The 20,186-nt window shown below is 50.7% G+C and overlaps 1 protein-coding gene across 7 annotated transcripts in view; it reads right to left on the bottom strand.

The window, feature by feature from the left end:
* Positions 1-20,186, bottom strand: part of JARID2 (jumonji and AT-rich interaction domain containing 2) — a 233,248-nt gene that overhangs the window by 20,696 nt on the left and 192,366 nt on the right. For all 7 annotated transcript variants that reach the window (XM_025265943.3, XM_025265949.3, XM_044927368.2 and 4 more), the window contains 2 exons: positions 5,535-5,770; positions 203-1,241 (listed from right to left, as the gene is read on the bottom strand). In XM_025265943.3, the coding sequence (XP_025121728.2) occupies positions 203-1,241; positions 5,535-5,770 (1,275 nt within the window). The remainder of the gene's footprint in view (positions 1-202; positions 1,242-5,534; positions 5,771-20,186) is intronic.

The raw sequence follows: 20,186 nt of genomic DNA, 5'->3' as shown, positions 1-20,186 counted from the left end.
CGGCCCCTCCCTCTGGACGCCACTATGGACTCAGCCAGGCGGCCAGCAGGTGTGGCCCGGTGTGAGTGAGTGAGTGTGAGTGTGTGTGTGGAGGCGGGGGCCCCGCATAGGACCACACTGACCTGCAGAAAGCGGGGCTCAGACTCCCCCTGGGCCAGACGCACCCGGAGCCTGGCGTGGCGCCGGCCGCCGCGGGCCTTACCTATGAGCGGGAGCTCGTCCATGGTGATGCCCTGAGATCTGAGGTGCTTCTTGATGCAGGCCAGCCGCTGCACGTTGGGGCCCCAGCGCCGGCCCAGCTTGTGGATGTGCTGGATCTGCGTGACGAAGCGCATCTCGTCGTTGAGCTTGCACTCGGGCCGCCAGTCCGGGGGCGGGATCACCCTGCACATGCCGTACTTCTCCACCTGAGGGCGCACCGACTCGATGTAGACGAGCGGGTCGTGGAACTCCTTGGCCGACGGCCGCAGCACGGGGATCTCGTCCATGGCCGCCCACCCGGCCCTGCCGGCCCCCTTCTCGGCCTTGGCCGCCCCCTCGTGCAGCCGAGGCAGGGGCTCCGATTGCGAGGTAGAACGATTTTCACAGGGGGCGCCGCCGTCCGGCTTGCCGTGTGCTTGTCTGCCCGGCGGGCCCTTGCCGGCTGCTGCCCGCTTGGGCCGGTTCCTCTCCAGGCTCCGCTCGGGCGCCTCCTTCTTCCCAGGGGCCCCGAGCGGCGCCTTCTCGGCAGGGCCCGGGGCTGCCTTCCTGCCGGGGCCCTCGGCGGCGCTGCCCGCAGCCCCCTTCATCTTCTTGGGGGGCGACTGCGGCTTGTCGGCCGGGGGCACCTCCTCCAGCCTCCGCTTGGAGTTCCGGAGCCCCTCCCGCAGCTGCCGCCCCCCCACCTCCTTAGTGCACGACTTTGGGTTCAACCTGCCACTGACCTTGAGGCCATTGACGGCGGGCCCGGTGGACTTGGACGCCCCCCCGAGGGATAGCACCTGTTTGCGGGTTTTTGCATTGCTACTTTCAGTTTTCCCTGAGATTGTGTGGTTGACAGCGGAACTGGGCTTGTGGTGATGGGGTTTGGTTTCCTTGACCAGTTCTCTCTTGGCTTTGGTGTATGTGACAGTCCCCTTCGTCACCGTGGCAGTGTACTTCACAGTTTTGGACGGTGAAGGTCTGACTTCGCGCATCTTTTTGGCACTGGTTGCACTTGTACCCAGAGATGACATTCGGGTGACTCCACTGACCTTAGAAACCTGGAGGCGCAGGAGGAGCAGAGAGCACAGTCAGCGTCTGGGCACAGGGGGCCCCGCCCCCAAGCCCAGCTCAGCAGCCGCGCCTGCCGGTGAGGAGCGGGCACGGGGGTCCCAGCAAAGGCATGCAAACCACACCCTCCATGCTATCTGCCAGTCACCCAACACAGGTCAGTAACAGCAACATGATCACAAGGCCGTGCTGATAAGGGGACAGGTGCATGCGCGTGCGCGCACAAACACGCCCCTGTTCCAAGAAAAGACATGGTTACATACACACACACACACCCGTTCCAAGGAAGATGGTTGTTCTTTTCCTCTGCTCCATATATTTCACATGATCTGCCCACAGGACTGTAAAATCCATGCTAAGTAAGTAAAGAGTGAAATGCCACAGGAAGAAAAGAACAAGCACTCTCATGGGGCTCAGATGCCCACGCCCAGAGGGGCAGCTGCCAGCAGCGGGCATCTGTGTCACTTGGCGCCTCACTGGATGCCCCTCACGTCTCTGGCGCCCCAGCCTCTTCTGCACAGGAGGCGCCCATCTCCCGCCTCTATAAACATCCACAGACTGTGGGAACTGGGTAAATGGTCAGTCGCTCTTTACCACTGTCTTACAGCCTGGACACCACAATAATTCTGTGACACACAGAAGTCACACTCATTTATCAAGAGAAGCCAGGGAGTGACAAGGGTAGACACCCAAAGACCATTAATTTCCAAAGAATGATGAGAGGCCCACAGGAGGAGCCGCCGCTGGGCTGGTTTGAGGGGCGACGAATGACACCGCATCACCCAGCTCTGCAGGAAGTGGGGTGCTGGCCCACCGCTACCCGCCTGGCACGGGTAGCTCAGGTTACCCTGGGTGCACAGACAGGCAGCTGTCCTCAGTTCAACCAGAATTCTACTGCCACGCTCCCATCTCCCACTAGAGGGAGCCATTGAGTCGAGTGGCTCTGCCCAGGCTCTGAGCGCAGCAAAGGAGCCCAAGAGAAACACTGCTGGCTGGGGAAGTGCATCCGGACCTCAAAATTCAACTTAAAAAGCACATGAGCCTAAAGGAACAGAATCCACTGGACAGGCAGCCGAGTTACGGACCGGAGGGCAGGCCTGCTGGCGTGGCGGGCCCCTGGGAGGCAGTGAGCAGAGGGACGAGGCTGACGCGTCCTGGTCAGGCCCCGAGGTCTCCACAGCACCTGCCCCCTCCTAAGGCCCCCAACTGAGTCACACATCCCCAGGGACAAAGAGCAACCCCGACTCCCTGCAGGACCTAACGAAGCCCAGACAAAGACCTTAAGTGTTCTTCCAGCCAAGGCGAGCCTCTCACATCTCTCCCTGGATGCTTTTCATTTTCCAGAATATTGAAGAAGACTCCTCATCCTGTGGTCTGAAAAGCTCAACCTCCTCGCGCCATCTTACTTGGTCAAGACTTTTCACAACCATCGTACGTGTGACCGTGAGCACCTCTCCTAGAGGCCCCGAAGCTCAGCAGACCCTCCGCCCTGCCCTCGAGAGCGGGTTCTGTCCTTCCTGTGACGGCCCGTCTCAGCGCCTAGACGACAACAGGGGCAATCCGCCGGGCACAGCCTCACCATCCACAGCAGCCACATCCTGGCTTCCCGCCCACACCCCTCCGGATGCAAACCCTCCTCACCACGTCTGGAAACCATTTCCAAACCCTCTCCAGGTGGAAGAACCGTTGTTTCTTCACCCTAAATTCATTACGGTCTTGCTGCAAACCATGTAAGCACTACTCTAAGGAAATGCTGCTTTGCTGAACACCTACCATACGTCCAAATCATCAGCCGGGAGCAGTTCAGGGTTGTTACACACGCCTGTGTCACCTGGCACACCTGGCACCTTTGGGAGAATAAGACCTGGAAGGCTGGCGAAGCCCCGCACAACGAGTTCTCATGCCCTGAGCCCCGGGGGCCAGGGCTCTCAGGAGGGCAGGCACCCACCCAGCACACGCGAGCCCCGGGGCCGTCCTCGACAGCAGAGCGAGCTCTTGGGGCACTGGGGCCGGCAGGCAGAGGCACCCCCATGCAGGGGTCCCCACCCCATCACCTGCACTTCACACAACCCCTGATCTTTTCTTTCAGGCTGACAGAAAAAAATTAAACATATCTGAGATTACAGATCCGCATATTCTCCGGGCCTCCATCTTTTATACAGTTGAAAAAAATGAAAGGTCAGATTCTAATCACTTGCGTCAGGCTGTTACAAAGGAATCTACAATTGGCTTCTAGTGACCCTTTTTTTCCTCCCCCCAGAGTACTTAACTAATGGAATTTGATGGTATCAAAGTGCCTTTCATGTCCCACAATGTCCCTGGGAGAGGAGCTGGCATCACTGGCTCGAAATGAACAATAGGGCCCAGGCAGGTTGATTATCACAGCCTAAGTCTCTGCGAAGGTCACGCTCAGAGCCCAGCTAGAACTGGGAGTCCCGGGTCATCCCACTTGGGGGATTTGACAGGGGAGGGAGGGCAGGAGATGCTCCTCCTACAAGACCTGGACCGCAAACCAGCCAGGCTCCTGCAGTCACGCAGATGATGGGAGTCTGCCTGCCGAGGTCTCCCACCTGCTTCCAGGTGGAGAGCCTGCTGTGGAGCAGGGGCTGGGGCCACCCCAAGGCAGGGGGTACCTGCTACTCCCTCAATTCTCACCTCCAACTGCATGACCCCCTCTTGTTCAATGACAAAGGGAAACCCTGAACTCAGGGGCAGGGACTGGGGGTTGAGGATGAGTCTGGACCAACAGAGATGGGGGGTTACTCAACATAGCCTCATGAGTCTGAAAGTGCTAGATACTGAGAGAGAGATTCATTCCACCCTGAGGTTCCAGCTCCACAGATGGGTCCCTGTCCACTCGGACCCCTTCAGAATTGTTCTTTTTCATAAGCAAAGATCTGGAGGGAAGTTCTGCACAAGGACCAGTCCGGACAACGGCCTTGGAAATGGAACAAGGACACCAAATGGACAGTGTGTCCTGCACTTTACATCCTGAAAACTGGGAACCCAGCTGGCCAATTCCACGCTCCAGTGTTCTCATGAGGAAAACTGAGGTTTGTGTTGCAGAACTTCAGTGGGCAATATGCAAAGCCCGCTTGCTTAATCTCAAGGTAACATGTCAAAGCGGTAGGTGGCGATCTCAGGACGTGGGAACTAAACGAGGATGCTCGCCTCGTCCCCAACTGACAACTGAGTGATGCTTGCTGGCGCGTGGTTAAGACTGGTAATACTCGCGTACACACACAGTCCTTTGTACGTGCCACGTGTGAACAGCCCCATGTTTGGAGACAAAGGTTCCTAACATTGTCAAGAATGAGAAAGACCACAGGGAAAGAACAAGTCAGCAGAAGGAGGAATTCCAACCCTCACATGACAAGGAGCATCTTTTAGTCACTAACGCTGCCTGCCAGGGAATCTCCGGTCCACCCGTGCCACCAAGGGCAACTCTAACTGTATGTGACATGTTCCTGGTGAGAACCTCTGGTCCACCCGTGCCACCAAGGGCAACCGTAACTATATGTGACATGATTCCTGGTGCGGTGACAGCAGCAGAGGAGTTAACGAGATGTCACTGGATCCAGGCGCCCGTCTCGCCGCGCCTCCAGGCCCCTCTCACCCTTACTGTCTCCCTCCCAGGTCCTGAGAAATCTTGTCCAAGGGCAGGAACAGGCGCCCCCACCAGATCGGGGGTCTGGATCTCACCCTGGAATTTGCTGGGGGTGGGGGTGAGAGCAGGGAGGGCAGAGCGTGTGTGGCCTCGGGGGGAGGGATGGGGAGTGTCCCCTGCGGCCACACCCCATCTCGTCACCACCTGCAGGCCACTCAGAAGTCCTGCCACAGCCGCCAATGTGTCCACCAGGGACAGTTTACATCCAGGCCGGCTGCAGACCTGTTCCAAGGCAACGTGTGGCTCCCGGCCTCCCCGGTGCTAGGCAAGGGTAATGGGGGACATCCCCTCGCTGCCCTTCCAGGACACCCAGCACACGAGGCCCAGGGTGGTGGCCCCGGCAGCACCCTCTGGGGAGTGACACAACTCCAACAATGACCCCTCCTCTGTCTTCACCCGAGGAGAGGCGCGGGCACTGGCACCCCTGTCCAGGCCACAGTTCTCTCACCTCTGAGCATCCCTTCCTGCTTTCCGAGGCCTGGAAACACACACCGCTTTGGGCTACTCCTCACATTCCCCTTCAGTGAATTTGGTGAAATGGACAGGTGGCCTCGGGCGGGAGGGCTGGCACGTCTGGGCCAGGCCTTGGTCCCTTGTCGGCAGGGCCGGTCCTCACCTGTTTCCGTAAGTCCTGAGCCGACCGATGCAGAGCGGGGTGGTGGTGGTGAGCGGTGAGCCCCTTGGCCGAGGAGCCCGCGGCGGGGGCGGTGGGGGGGTGGCTCGCGGACGCCTGCTCCCTCCGTGCGTCGGCCCGCGCATCGCTGTGCTTCTCCTTCGCCGGAGTGGCCTCTTTGCTTTTGTGTTTCTGAACAGGGTCCTTCTCCCGGGACGACCTGCTGGAACCATTGAAAACTGGAAAGGAAGGAGGGAGGAAGAACAGAGTCACTAGCGGGTGCAGCCTGCTGCTGGGTACCCCAAGCCCTGCAGACAGGAGAAGAAAGAGACGGAAGACACACTGGACAAGTGTCCCGGCTCACAGGCTCTCAGGACCCAACCTCCAGACCAAACGGCCACAGAGGAGAGGAGTATCACAGAGAGACCCAAAGAAAAGTTACCAGTGCAGCTTAGGAAGGAGGAGCTTTGGTTGAAACAATTGGAAAATCCGTTTTTTAAAAATCACTACAAAAAAGCAAGCACATGCACAAATATATAGTAGCCCTTAGAGTATCAACATCACACCTTAAACAAAAAGAGAAGAATTAAAATGAAAAAACCAACTGGTCACATTCCAAGAGCGTGACCGCCGCACACATGAAGACACAGGGGACCCAGAGTTTAAACTAAGGCGTGTGAGGCTGCAGATCTGGCTGGTGGACACGGGTCAGGATGCAGCTGCTTCACCTGACCCCTCGGTGACCACAGAAGAGGGGGAGCAGGGCTCAGGAGCCCTGAGCCAGACTCCTTTCTACTCCAGGAGTCACAACACCTACGAGCATGAAGTGCTTGCTGTCAGCCCAGGGACCGCAGTCAAGCAGTCACTCAGCCTCTGAACCTAAAGGGACCAGTCCTGCCCTCGAGCCCATTTCACAGAAGACACCATCAGAAGGTCCCGCTGCGCCCCACACCCACCTCCCTGACGGCCAGATGGCGCTCAGAGCAAGCTCCCCACGTGCCCGCTGCACCCCCATCCCCAGGGAGCTGAGACCCCAGAGAGCACGCTCAGGTCTAAAGGCAATGCCATGGCGACACTGCCCCAAGTCTTCTCCTCTGCTTACAGCTGGGACTCCACTCCTGGACAGACTTGTGCTTGGCCTGCCCGGCCCCGTGGGCTCCGGGCGGAATAGCTGGGGAATCCAGTGGGCCCTCCTAGCTGTCATTTAAAAAGGCTCCTGGAGCACTTCCTGACAGAGCGGCCTGGAAAGGTCACTGTGTCCACCTGCCCATCGAGCACCCGCGCGCCAGGCTGCCTCACCACATTCCAGCAGAAAGCACCAGGGACCAGGCAACTGTAAAGAGAAAACCCCTCCTCCTCTGAGCTGAAACGTTTTTCTGAAGCTTAGACATGGAAGTTCAACCCGCAGAGCCACAAGACAACGTCTGTCTTCTGAGATGCCCTTCTCAGGGCCTTGAATGCTTTCTTCGTCGCCCCCATTTGTACAAGCATCCTTTACATTTATGCCTCGTAGATTTCAGATAGTTTCCTCTTATTTGCTTTTTCCGTCTGTTATGTTGCTAAAATCAGCTAACCCATTTGTTAAACTTTCCTTGCTTAGAAAGTCCTTCCTATATTTTCAGATGGTAAGATAATCCTCAAAGTTTCCTAATTGTTTTCTGATTTAATGTGCTTCTTTAGTGCATGTGTTATTACACTGTACATGGCATGATTAAAAGATTCACGTTTTCATTACCTGGACTGGATGTACACCCTGATCTCCCCACCCCCAGCGACCACACACTCTAACTAGACTTTCAATCCAGAGGTAAAGCCCATGTGACTCATCAGAACACAGTATATGACCTGTGTTGTGCAAGGCTCTGTCCGATACTCTCAGAAAAATGGAGAGCTCTGAATGGCTGGCGTTTATTCTAAGTGAAAGTAACTACATGTTGTCAGAATCCATCCATCATGCCCACGCTGGCGGAATCTGCACTTGCTTTCCCGACAAATCAGAAGCAACATCCATAAGAAGTCATACTTCAACGTGATTAAAAAGCAACCCAAGGAACATGAATCCAGGTAATTCTTGACCGTTCACCAATTTTCTAGGCAGTGAGCACATTCTTTATTGAAAAACAGTACAGAAGTTTCATCTTTCTTTTTAATCTTAAGTATTTCATATTTTTCTGAGCTTTGTTATTGCCACAAAGATGAGTAGTCTACTATTACAGAAGTACCAGTTCTAGAATTGACTTCTCTGGTTATAAAAATTTTGGCTATAAAAATTTATTCTGGGGGTTAGTTCCTTTTCACAAGGCTATATGAGCTGCTCAATTCCCAGCCCTACCGTGTGGGCAAACTGCGTGGATCCTCGGTTTCCTTAGAGGCTGGCGACCACATGCTCCTGAATGGAGACTGTCTGGGAAGACCTACCTGCTGCTTCTGGAAAATGCCTGTCTCGGGTTAGTACACTCAGATTGGGACAAGACCTCTTCCTGTTTCCCTGACAAGGCAGAAGAACGGGCTTCAACACAGCCCAAGAGCAAGCCTGAGCAGACCTCCCACAACCTCCAACTGGACCCCAGCTGCCTCCCACTGCCTCCCAATATCTATTTCATGGGCAAACAGAGGTGGTGCCAATGCCCTGTCCAAGCAAGAAGAAAGAGAATGCTGAAACCATAGCCCACATTTTCTACCAGTTTAATGAACAGCTTGACCCTTGGGGGACCCAGAGACCCTTTCATGGGATCTCCTAGGTCAAAAATATTTTCATAATTATACTGAAAGTATTTCCCTTTTTCACTGTGTTGGTATTTCAATGATGGTGATGGTTAACGACAGATCAGCCATCAGGGAAATGCAAATCAAAATGACCATGAACCACCACTTCACATTCCCTAGGAGGGCTGTGCTTACAAAGATGGGTAAAGGCAGCGCTGGTGAGGACTAAGAGCCCTCATTCCCTGCAGGTAGGGATGCCAACTGCTGCAGCCACTCTGGAAAATGGTCTGGAAGTTCCTCAAAACAGAGTTACTATATGACCCAGCAACTCCACTCCCAGATGTGAATGTAAGAGGAACGAAAAGTATGCCCACATACAAACGGTCAGAGCAGAAATATGAATAATAAACACTGGAGAAAAAATCTGAAGGTTCATCAACTGGTATTTAGCTAAACGAAACAAGGTGTTATCCATCTGTAAAAAGGAGCTGGGTACTGACGCATGCTTCAGCACGGACGGATCTTGGAGACATCATGGGAAGAGAAAGAAGGGCCACCTATTGCAGGATTCCATGCATATGAGATGACCAAACCAACACGAAGAGACAGAAAGGTGGGGCTTCCCTGGTGGTCCAGTGGTAAAGAATCAGCCGGTAGCAGACACGGGTTTGATCCCTGCTCAGGAATGATCCCATGTGCCTAGGAACAACTAAGCCTGTGAACCACATCTCCTCAGCCTGGGCTCCACCACGAGAAGCCCCTGCGATGGGAAGTGCACACACTGCAGCAGAGCTCCGGCCCTGAGCACAGAAGCCTGCACAGCAACAAAGACCCAGCGCAGCCAAAGCAATGACCGGGACAGACAACGTGCGTCAGCAGCTGCCGGGCGCCGGGGGCTTCAGGGAAACGGGACTGACTCCGAATGGGTACAGATTTTTCAGGGTGAAAGCGATGAAAAGGTTCTCGAGTTGACTGTGGTGATGGCCACACAACTCAGTGAATATGCTAAAAACTACTGAATTGTTCACTGTGGTTCAATTTTATGATACGTAAATTATATCTCTAAAAAACTTTATATAAACAGCAGCACCAAGTGGCAACATCTGACACAGATCAATGCAGTGGCACCGAAGTGCATGAATAAATACTGTGTTCTTCATCAGTTACCAGCAGTTTAAAAAAAAAAGTTCACTTCAGAAAGTGATAAATAGAAATTGTTCACAGCATTAAATCTCAACTCTTGAGTATACACACACTCTGAGACACAATGGAACCACACACAGAGGCACTTCTCCTTAACATCAGTGTGACGACTACTTCTAGGGAAAAGCACTTCTGAGATTAACCTGCAAGCTAGCTGTGTTTTTTCATGGAATGCTATTTTTATTTGAAAGGACAACCGATATAGATATTTGTCAGCTATTTTCTCAAAAACAAATAAAGTGAGCCTGTCAAGGATAAAGTAACTAACAGTTTTTGCAGCCAATGACAGAATTCATGACTTCAAGCAAAAATGACAATTTTGGAAAACCTGTATCTGCCACCATGAGCCCGAAAGCCTCTCAAAACTTAAAGACTTTCCCAATGAGTTTAGTACAGAGGAGATTCTTCGATACAGCGTACCGGAAGGTGCCGACAACTGGAAGGGGTGGCTAAACCAGTGGACCGTCATTCTCAAATGATCGCTATAAGACATTATAAAACTGTGTGTGGCTAAGACAGCCATTCAAGGCGGAGGGCAAACCAATGGATGTTAACCTAACCCTGCACGAAAAGTTCACCAACAGGGGTTCAGATGACAACTGACCTTGAAGAAACTACCCTCGGTTGGGTCTGCGTGAAATCACAGAATACAACTGTCACAAAGGCGCCTCCCTCCTCCAACCACCGCTTTGTCTGAAACTGATTTTCTTATATACTACTGAATGCAGAAGCGGACTTAAGAAGGTACCTGTCATCTACTAAGTCAGACATTAAACAGATTAGCAAAAAAGTCAAACAATACAACCTCCCTCACCTACAACTTTTCGGGTGTGGAAAAACAGTCCCTTTCTGTACATGAAAATGTTATTTGTATCAACGTGGAATGCATATGTGTTGTTTTTAAATAGGTAAATATTTCTAAATCACCTCAGTTTTAATTTTAATATGGTAAGTAAGTAAGTAAAGTTGCTCAGTCGTGTCTGACTCTTTGTGACACCATGGACGGTAGACTACCAGGCTCCTCTGTCCACGGAATTTCCCAGGCAAGAGTACTGGAGTGGGTTTCCATTTCCTTCCAGGGATCGAACCCAGGTCTCCGGCACTGCAGGCAGATGCTTTACCGTCTGAGCCACCAGGAAAGCCCTTTTAATATGGTAAATATCAATAAATACAAGCCACAATATAAAAGCCTTCTGCGGGCCCCACAATGGTTGTTAAGAGTAGAAACAGGTCTTGAGACCAAGAGGCCTGAAACCGGTGAGACTGGATCGTCTTCCCCCTGGTTATTAGCTACACCATGGTTTCCCGAAGCTCTGATGGCCCCTGAACTTACCTCTACAGCCACGCACCCTGCAAAAAGCTCAGCTTCCAAAATTTTGTTAGTCACACAGTCGTGTTTGACTCTTTGCAACCCCATGGACTGAAGTCCACCAGGCTCCTCTGTCCATGGAATTCCCCGGGCAAAACAACTGGAATGGATAGCCATTCCCTTCTCCAGGGGTTCTTCCCAACCCAGGGATGGAATCTATGTCTCGAGCAATGCAGGCAGATTCTTTACTGTCTGAACCACAAGAGAAGCCCCCAGGCTCCAAATTATGCTAAGTTTAAATCCAGAGAAATCATTTGCTAACTATCTGACCTTGGACTGGTTTCCTGTCTAAGCCTCAGTTTTCTAACTGACTATTTATCTCATAGGGTTGCTTGGAGGATTCAGTGACAAAACATTAATCTAGAGAGGATCTCAGAGGGAGCAGTGGGCAGGCGTTAGTTTGCAGGGATGACCACACCACGATGGAGTCAACGGCCAGCGGGCAGCGGAGCCCCAGTGCACACGCACAGCTGATGACGCCACTCCAAGTGAACCACGGGGCAAGGCCAGTCACTGGACGGAGACTTCAAGAACTCAAGAGTGGCACTATGGTCAGCCAGCACCATCTTTCTGAAATCCAGGGGTGAGGGGAGCAGATTGCTCACTGGCCTTATGTCTCTGAAACAGAAGGCACAGCTCTGCTTTTGTTCTAATGCCCCCTGGGAGCTCTAACCCCACCAGCACCAAAACTGCCTCCCCAGGAGCGGGGAGGGGGCCTCTGATCACAGCAGAAGGGAGAGAAGCACGTGCCTTAAATATAATAACTGAACCGGCTGCAGTGCACAGCACACGACGGGCTTCTGCTAAAGACCATTGTGATCAGATAATTGGGAAAGGGGAAGGTTTTCAAGATTTCGAAAATAAAAAATTGAGCAACATTAACTTTGATCTGCAACAAAGGGCGAGTTTTTGAAGAAATCCACTTTCTGTAACCACTGTGCTATTTCAGAGCAGCTGTCCACCCAAATGGCAAACACAGCCAGGAAGTCAACTCAAGTATAACTGGGGTGGGGGGGGGTGTCGCCGGATGACGGGACCTCAGACGAGGTGTCTTTTGTCAGCAGCAGCTCATTGATTTTAAGTGGCGTGGGAACCTGCAGTTTTACTCCTCCAAGTAATTATCTTTTGTCTTAACTTGTAAGATTCTCCAGAAGAGCAAAGGAAAAAATATCCACTCTCACAGGAAAAGCCTAAACCCTGTGAAGATGAGACAGAAAGTTCAATGTACAGAGGACCCACACATGCTGCCTCCAATTAAAAGAATACTTGGACTCATTACTTTAAGGAGAGAAAAAAAGTGTTTATCACCAGAAACAGTATTAGGAAATTATACTGTATACTCAGATACAAACAGCTGTGCATTAATGAACACATATATTGATTTGTATACACACTCTCTGAAAGTTAAATGGCCTGTAGCAAGGGTTTCCATACCACGGCAAGCAAAACCTTTAAATCCAAAGGCGGGTATTCTGAGGGTCACTTCAGGCCCGAGAAGGTTAAAATTTGCTCCCAATGGGGGATGAAAAAGAAATGGGCAAGGTAAGTCACTATAGAAACAGCTTCACTAGCAACCTTTGATTGCAATGAAAGGCAGAAAGCCACACTTTATAAGGAGGACCTCACGTCTGAGGAGGACCTTAGACCTCCAGAGGGTTTGTACTAAACCACGTTCCCCCATCTGACTCTGTCCACATAGTCAGAGCCTGACAAGATTCCCAGGGGATCCTCCAGGCCTTTAAAACCCTCACTCCATACACAAGCTGGACCAGACCGGCTGGTTGTGACTCCTAGCTGCCAGATCCATAACACATCTGTGCTGCCATTCTCAGAAGATCAAACCAGTGCCTCTGCTTATCTGGCCTCCAGGAATCACTAAAGTACTTAGAAGTCCATGAAACACTATCCATTCTTCAGAGAAAAGAGCTGTACAAATATAAGAAAGTTGATCTTTTTTAGTGACTTCCCTGGTGGCTCAGACAGTAAAAGCATCTGCCTACAAGGCAGGAGACCCAGGTTCAATCCCTGGGTTAGGAAGATCCCCTGGAGAAGGAAACAGCAACCCACTCCAGTACTCTTGCCTTGAAAATCCCATGGATGGAGGAACCTGGTAGGCTACAGTCCACGATCTTTTTAAAAGCTCCTGCTCTAAGAGCAAAGACAAGACCCCCACTTGAAAAGAGTCCTTCCTCGTAAGGAGAGTATAGCCCCAAACATTCTAATTATTAGCACCAGGAAGGCACTTCATCTGAAAACCAGGAAGTTTTTTCTATCAGGTGAGCAGGAAAAAAGACCCTTTGAATGGCATCTGGCCAAAGTTCTATGACACCCTGTGATGACCCAGTGTCTAACCTTCACCCTGAAAAAGAAACACAGACAAAAGCCATTATGGAAAGCTGGGCAGGAAGGTCTGCCAGCAGACACATGACACATACGAGGAAAGAAACAGCAGAAGGTCGAAGATGGGACTAACCCCCAAATTACGTAAAATGAGACTTGCTCTCTCTGTCAACCCCAAAACAAGAAGGGACAAAAGAAAGAAAGAAAGAAAAAAGAATCGTTATAAATAGAGAAGACTGTGTTATGGAAAGGAAAAGAGGAACACGCCAAGTTTCTGATCGGAAGCCAGATATTTAAATGTAAGCTTCATGTCATTACAAGGCGTCCGGACTCTGGGAAGGCAGGCCCCATCAATCGGCTGGCATCGGATCCTTGTTACTGTACAAAAGCCGCACTTGCTCCCTGGAGCCAGTTCAACTTTGTCACTATTGTCTGAAAACAATGGAATGTGTCTGCCAACCTGTGCCAATAGTTCAAAAGGACTTTAATGCTGGCTGTGTGAGTGCTGCAACCTGGTTTGCCCTGGGCCAAAACAGCTCCACTGACTTGGCTGGAGCAGTCACGTGTCAAGCTGGAGCGCGAGAACGCGGAGGTCGGCTCCGGCTCCATCAGGGTCTTGCTCGGGCTGGGAGCCCCCAGCAATAGCTGGACCTACACCAGTCCACGTGCACCCTGATCTGGTATCTCAAGCAAGTTCTCCTGGTTTACCTGGTGTTCTGAAAGCCCTCGGGAATTTCCACCCAGTGAAATTCTACCACTTTGGCTACACTGTGTAACAGGAAAAAGAAACCTGTTGAAAAGAATCTTTAAAGCCAACCTGAATTTTCTTCTCTATAAGAACTTGAATCTGTGAGTCATGGAATGTTTTTTCAATCAAAACTTGGCTACCAGGGTACCCAGATCTAGAAATGTGGATACACTGTGGACAATGATGTAATATACCCAACAGAGTTGGACAGATTTGCCAATTAAACATGTTCCTTACACAGGATCCTAGTAACTGCAGATACTGAAGTCTGAAAAGAGCAGATGACCTTTATGATAATACAAAGGTCAGGGCATCAGAAAGACCATCAATCAGAATGAATGGCTTCTGTCATTGAAAAATGGGTTTACTGGCCCACTTGGCCCCCAAAGGAGCCGAGCAAAGGACAAGACGGATGGCCTGATGGTGACTTACCCCCGCCTGTCCCCGCACCAGTTGGCTTAAGGCACCTGCATTCTCCAACGTGCCGCAGGGGGACCAGAGGACACCCGGGCGGAGGACCTGTCGGGAGAGGGGCCAGTGGGCCGAGAGGAGTCTCCTGCTTTCTCACCCTCAAGAACCAAGACACAGCACAGAGCCATGGCATATACTCCAGCAGGGGACAAGCAATAACTCTGAAGAGCAAATGAAAAAAGTGCTTTTTGCAGCCTGGGGTTTCCTAAAGCCCTACATTCAAGGAGATGAATTCTGAAAGGTCAACCACTTCTGAAGTCAATGACAAGACCTCTGGCCCACCTCTGGACCTGAACAAGGAATCTCAAGGTTTTGCTGTGAATGCAAAGTAAGTGTGCACAAAAGTCAAACTGGAAAGCACTCCATACACATGATCAACTCTACAAGTTACAAAAGAATGGATAAAAATGCAAAATAAAAATATCAGTACAGAAAAGCAAATATAGCAGTATCGGTATTGTAGTAAGGATTGTTTTCAAGCTTCTCCAAATAAAGTCTGTGGATCTGCCATTGTCCCACACACACTTCCACTCGCCCCCCCAGCCAGGAAAGCAACCAGGAAAGGAAACGGCATCCTATATGCGCACAACTTTCCCCGCGACTGAAGCATGCCCTCAAGACAGGCTCGATGAATGTAGCTGGAAATATTAAATACTGAGCAGTTGGGTGAACAGCTCAGCAATTCAATTTACAATGTATGTGATACAAACACATCCTAGCCGAGCATGAACAACAAAATTGATTAAAAATTCTGAAAATCAAATATGTTATCTTAATTTCTTCAGCACTGCAGAGTATTACAGTTCTTTGGAAGAATCATCGGACCTGAGGCCAGCAACAAAACGGTATCCAGACTCTGTTTCTGAAAACCTACCAAGTGCCAGGTGCCATGCTGAACGCATCCGTCACTCACTGAGTTCTAACAGACACTTGTTTCTCTTTAGTAAGCTGCTTTCCACATAGCAAGTGATCCATTCAAAGTGCACCATCCAGTGGGTTCCGGCGTGTTCACACCTGTGCAACCATCATCACAGTCTAAGTTTAAAGTCCCCATCACCCCCAAATGAAACTCCATCCCTGCCTGTCCTGAACCCAAATGGAAAAAGTCAGGTGCTCTCCGTATTTTACAACCAGGGAAACTGGGGCCTAAAGAATTAAACCACTGGATAAAGACACCTGGTCAGGAAGGTGGACTCAACCCAGAAGCTCCTCTTCCACCACCAGACCCATCTCCCCAGTCATCTGTCTCTGAAATCTGCCCGAGCCTCTCACCACAGAGCAGGGGCCCTGCCATCCCCAGGAAGAGACATCTACATGCTAAACAAACAGGAGGCGCCAGCGCGGCCCTCGGTGTAGGCATGCCCAAGGGCCTGCGTGACCCACAGAGCAAATGCTTAAAGGAAACAAGAAACGAGGGAGAGCCGATCACCCTAGCGGACGGCTCAGCAGGGTCTGTCTATCACACGTGGAGCAGCTCCTGGTGAGCAGTTGGGGTGGGCATGACTCACGCTCCCTCTGGGGCAGCCCTCACCGTGTGCCAGGTATCTGAAACATACTAACTTCCTGGGATTCTCTTATCAACTATGAGGCTATTTCTAGACTTCCAGATCTTACAATCAAATGAGGCATTAACAGCCAATATGGTACTCTCTACCAGAGAGAAATACAACCTACACCGACTCATTTACCCGTCACAAAAACCTATGAAAAAGCATGCCTACTACTTCTTTAAAGATTAAGAAAACTAGAACGGCCTCAAGTAGCGACCCCATCTGGGCAAACAAGCATCGGCATCCTGCTCTCAGCCACGAGGCCAAGTGGCCCCAGATGAGGGGGCAGTGGAGGGCTAACAACACACTTAGCACTCTGCACATTCTCCCGCTCTTAAAGAACAGCTTCCAACCCATACTCCAGCTCAGGAGATTCAGCTGCCCCAACTGGGAGGGAAAAAAATAATCAAGCTGCAGGAGGTTTAAAAAAAAGGTGAAGAGGATATTCCACAAAAGCATCAGTTAAAGAAAAAAAGCTCTTCACAGCTGGACAGCGTCTCCTCGTGGCACACAGAGGGACCCTGGTCCTGCACATACAACCCACCCCCCCACCACCCAGACAGGGGACGGAATGCACCTCGAAGGTGATCCCAGGGCAGACACAAGTGTAGTCGGCCAAACTACTGATTTTTGGCCCTTACATAAGGCACCACACCCCACCCCGCCCCCCGGAACCGAGCCAGTGTCAATTCAAAAGCAATGAAATCATTCCAGCTGGGAGTCTAATGACATGCTGTTTAAAAAGGCTTGTGAGAAATGTCCCTCTTCAGAAACAGAGGCGCACCAAAAGAGAGGTCTCTGCTATTCCTTCCATTTTCCATTAAGTGCAAAAAAAAAAAAAGAAAAGCATGAGAAGAATACACAATAAGGGGCTGATCTGAGCAGCCCACTCTCACTGAGCTCTCCTGTGAAAGGATAAGAAGAACCAAAGCCAGACTCTTTCTAGACAAACGTATTAATTCCCCTACCCTACCTCACTTATTCTGACAAAGAACAATTACCAATGACAAGAACGTTTCAAACACTGAGTCATTTCAAATTATCAACTTGCAACACAAATACTCAGAGGCACGTTTTGATTGTGTGTTTGGGGCCAAATACAGAGATTACTTAAGTGCTTTCCTGTGAGGACCATCTCAGGCTCTGTAGATGGAGGGGTATTTTGGAAACTGAAAAAAAGAGTCCTCAAAATAGAAGTTGCTGGAGGCACTGCTACTGTGGCCCTCCAGTTCGCAGAGCCGAGGCTACGAGCACACGTGATGCCGTCCGTGTCACTTCAGATCACGTATTTTAATAAACCACGTCCATTTCCAGTAGGATGCCCAGTGGATTATAAATGAGAACATCAGGGTCCTTTGGAACGTCTGCACAACTAAACACGTGCTGGGGACACCAGGCTCTTGCAGGGGACTGCTGCGGTCAGGGGTCGGACCCCCAGGGATCTGGGTCTGCCCTAGCCTGGCCAGTTAGACACGGAGCGGGAGGGGAGGCGGGGAGAGGGGTGTGCCTTCTCTCCTGTATCAGCTTCCAGGAGCCCTGCTCCTGCCCATGCAGGTTCAAGTTCAGGGGAGAAACGAGATAAAGCAGAACACTGTTGGCAGCTTGGTTAGGTTCTCCTCCCTTCAAACCAGCACAGCCTAAATAAAACCGTTTTTTTGGATCTGCAGGCAGATCAGGGTTTGGGGCCAAAGCTGTCCCCATGATAAAGTGTTCCCCACGTCTTCTGTGCATTTACTTCCACTCCTGGGAGGAGGATACAGATGCCAGATCTCCCAACAAACCTCACATCTCCAGCTCACAAAGCAGCGGGAAGCACCACCAGACAAGAGAAACCCAGTGTCATGGAGAACGAGACAGCAGCCTACTCTCCTGTGTGAAGAAGTCCACAATCCCGAGCACCTGCCTGACTACCTGGTGATGACGGCCTCACCCAGGTCTTCCTCTTCAGAAAATCTGCTCTAACACTTGCACATTTTTCACCTGAGTCACAAATCAAAAGGAAATTGAGACGATCGGTCTTGTAGATTTTTCTTTTGGGAAAATGAGGGCGTTAACTTAAGGCAAGTTATCAATGAATCGATCAAAAAGGAAGGGCAGGGAAAGCGGACACCCTCGTCTCATTCACAGGCTGCACCCCATCGTCTCTTTCCATGCACTCAGAGAACCGACTTTCACCTCGAGAATGATTCTTTGCTCATGCCCCCAAGCACCCTCCAGTCAGGGAGCGGGGGCTGAGGGGCGGGAAAGCACAGGAAGCCAGTCGAGAGCACCACGGCCTCCTGCAGAGGCGCTGCACCAAGGGCTCTCACCACTCTGCGGACGGACAAGTCCACGTGGTCCGGCCCAAGGCTCAGCAACTGACACCAGCCTGCTGCTCCCTGAAAGGCGGCCAGGCCCTAGTGCCTTACACACCTAGTCAATTGGGGCTCTGAAGGTGCTCTCAAAACCTGAACCGGAAAAGTCCGTTTTTCTGAATTTGAAGGAGGTCTCCTCTGAACCCCAGACAGAAGAAGCAAGTGGGCTGGCGCTGGTCCTGGGTAAGCCTGAACCGCGGCCTCATACACATCACCTACCGTCCCACTGCTCTCTTTATAGATGGCCAGGCCGTGGCCACGCCAACAGATCAGGTAAACACCACCTGTACTCCCACCTGGCAACTTTCTATCCCAAGTGAACCCTCTTTAGGAATATCTGTGTCATTCTGTAGTCTTATGTCACATTTAAACATTCACTTTTGCAACTGATGGGTACCCATAATTAAATCCCATTGCAAGGAATTTCAAATAATTCTGCTCAATAGTTACAAAAGAAAGAGTCTCAATTAACAAAACAAAACAAAACCACAAAGCAGGAAAGACAAGCTTAAACTGCTATGGGAATCGTGCCACGTTTGATCTGTATGTATTAATCATGGAAACAGAGTTCTCGGGGGTCTGGTCCTGACTGCTTGTGAAAACCACTGCAGTCCTGGGGTTCACTGCTGACACTCTGTAGCTCACACTCTAGTAGACACAACCCTGCACCAAGTTCCCCATGGGTCAAAACAGGAGCAAGACAAAGAATGGATGAGAATGGAAAACCAATGGAAACAGGGTGGGATATAAACATTTTTAATCTGAAAAACGTACTACTGTCTCAGAGGAGAAAAAAACAAAATTTTAGGGATCTTCACCCAGCTAATTGGATCTTCTTGGAAAAGCCACCTCCCTTGAACAGACAGCAATGCCCAACATCCACCATAACAAATGTCAAGGGTAATGATGCCTGTACATGAGACACCAGACATGATTATTTCTTTATTCTAGGATATGAATGAAGGACACGCGTTTGAGCAAGCTCCGGGAGATGGTGAAGGACAGGGAAACCTGGTGTGCTGCAGTTCACAGGGACACAAAGAGTTGGACAAGACTGACCGACTGAACAACAACAAAAATAAATGAAGGAAGGAACAAATGACACCCATCTAGGCTGCCTTGCTTGTTTCACACAAGAAGAAATTAAGAATCAGAGAAATTAAATGCCTACCACACAGCTAATTAAGCCTTAAAAAGGTCAGGAAATGAAGCTCATGATGACTGTTTGATGCTGATAAAGACCTTATGGGAAAGGATAAAGGTGGGGGGGGGGGGGAACAAATGTGTGCATTATGCAATTTGGTGTTACAGTATAATTTCAATTATCAAGAAATGGCTGTGAAAGGAACAGTATTCCAGAGCTGAATGTTCAGTTTTCCAAGATGACTGCATTCTAGTTTCACCACTTTGGGGCCATGGCCCTGTAGTATCAATAACTCCTTTCTCTGGTGGTAAAGACAGTGTTTTGAGGAATCTCCTTACACCTTCCTGCTGGGGACCTGCTCCCCAGCCTCACTAAGTCATGCTTTAATAATCTGATGTTGGCAGTTCGTGTCCTTGTCCTGGGCCTTCTTTGTGTCACAGAGGATGTAGAACAGGGTAGGTAGATAAGCTCAGCTAAATAGGTATTGAAAGCTCACCATGTTTCTAAAATACTGCACCTGAGGCTGAAATTGGCTTTCCCCAAAGCGGACTTCTCATTTAAAAAGAACGAAACAACTTCCTCTGAGTCATGTGAAACTGGAGGAGCTTTCCTAACAGCCTGTGTATTTCTGAGCTGGCTTCAGCCCCCTCCTTCCACTGGCCTCACACAAAGCCAGCTCCGACATCCTCTGGGATTTTTAAGACATAAACCCTCCAGAGTCATGAGCGCCACGCGGCAGCAGCACAAGTGGAGCCCCGCACAGAGCCGGG

This window comes from Bubalus bubalis, chromosome 2, assembly GCF_019923935.1.
Source record: "Bubalus bubalis isolate 160015118507 breed Murrah chromosome 2, NDDB_SH_1, whole genome shotgun sequence".
Classification (NCBI taxonomy): Eukaryota; Metazoa; Chordata; class Mammalia; order Artiodactyla; family Bovidae; genus Bubalus; species Bubalus bubalis.
Note: the sequence above shows the minus strand (reverse complement) of the source record. Positions and strands in the feature narration are given on the sequence as shown.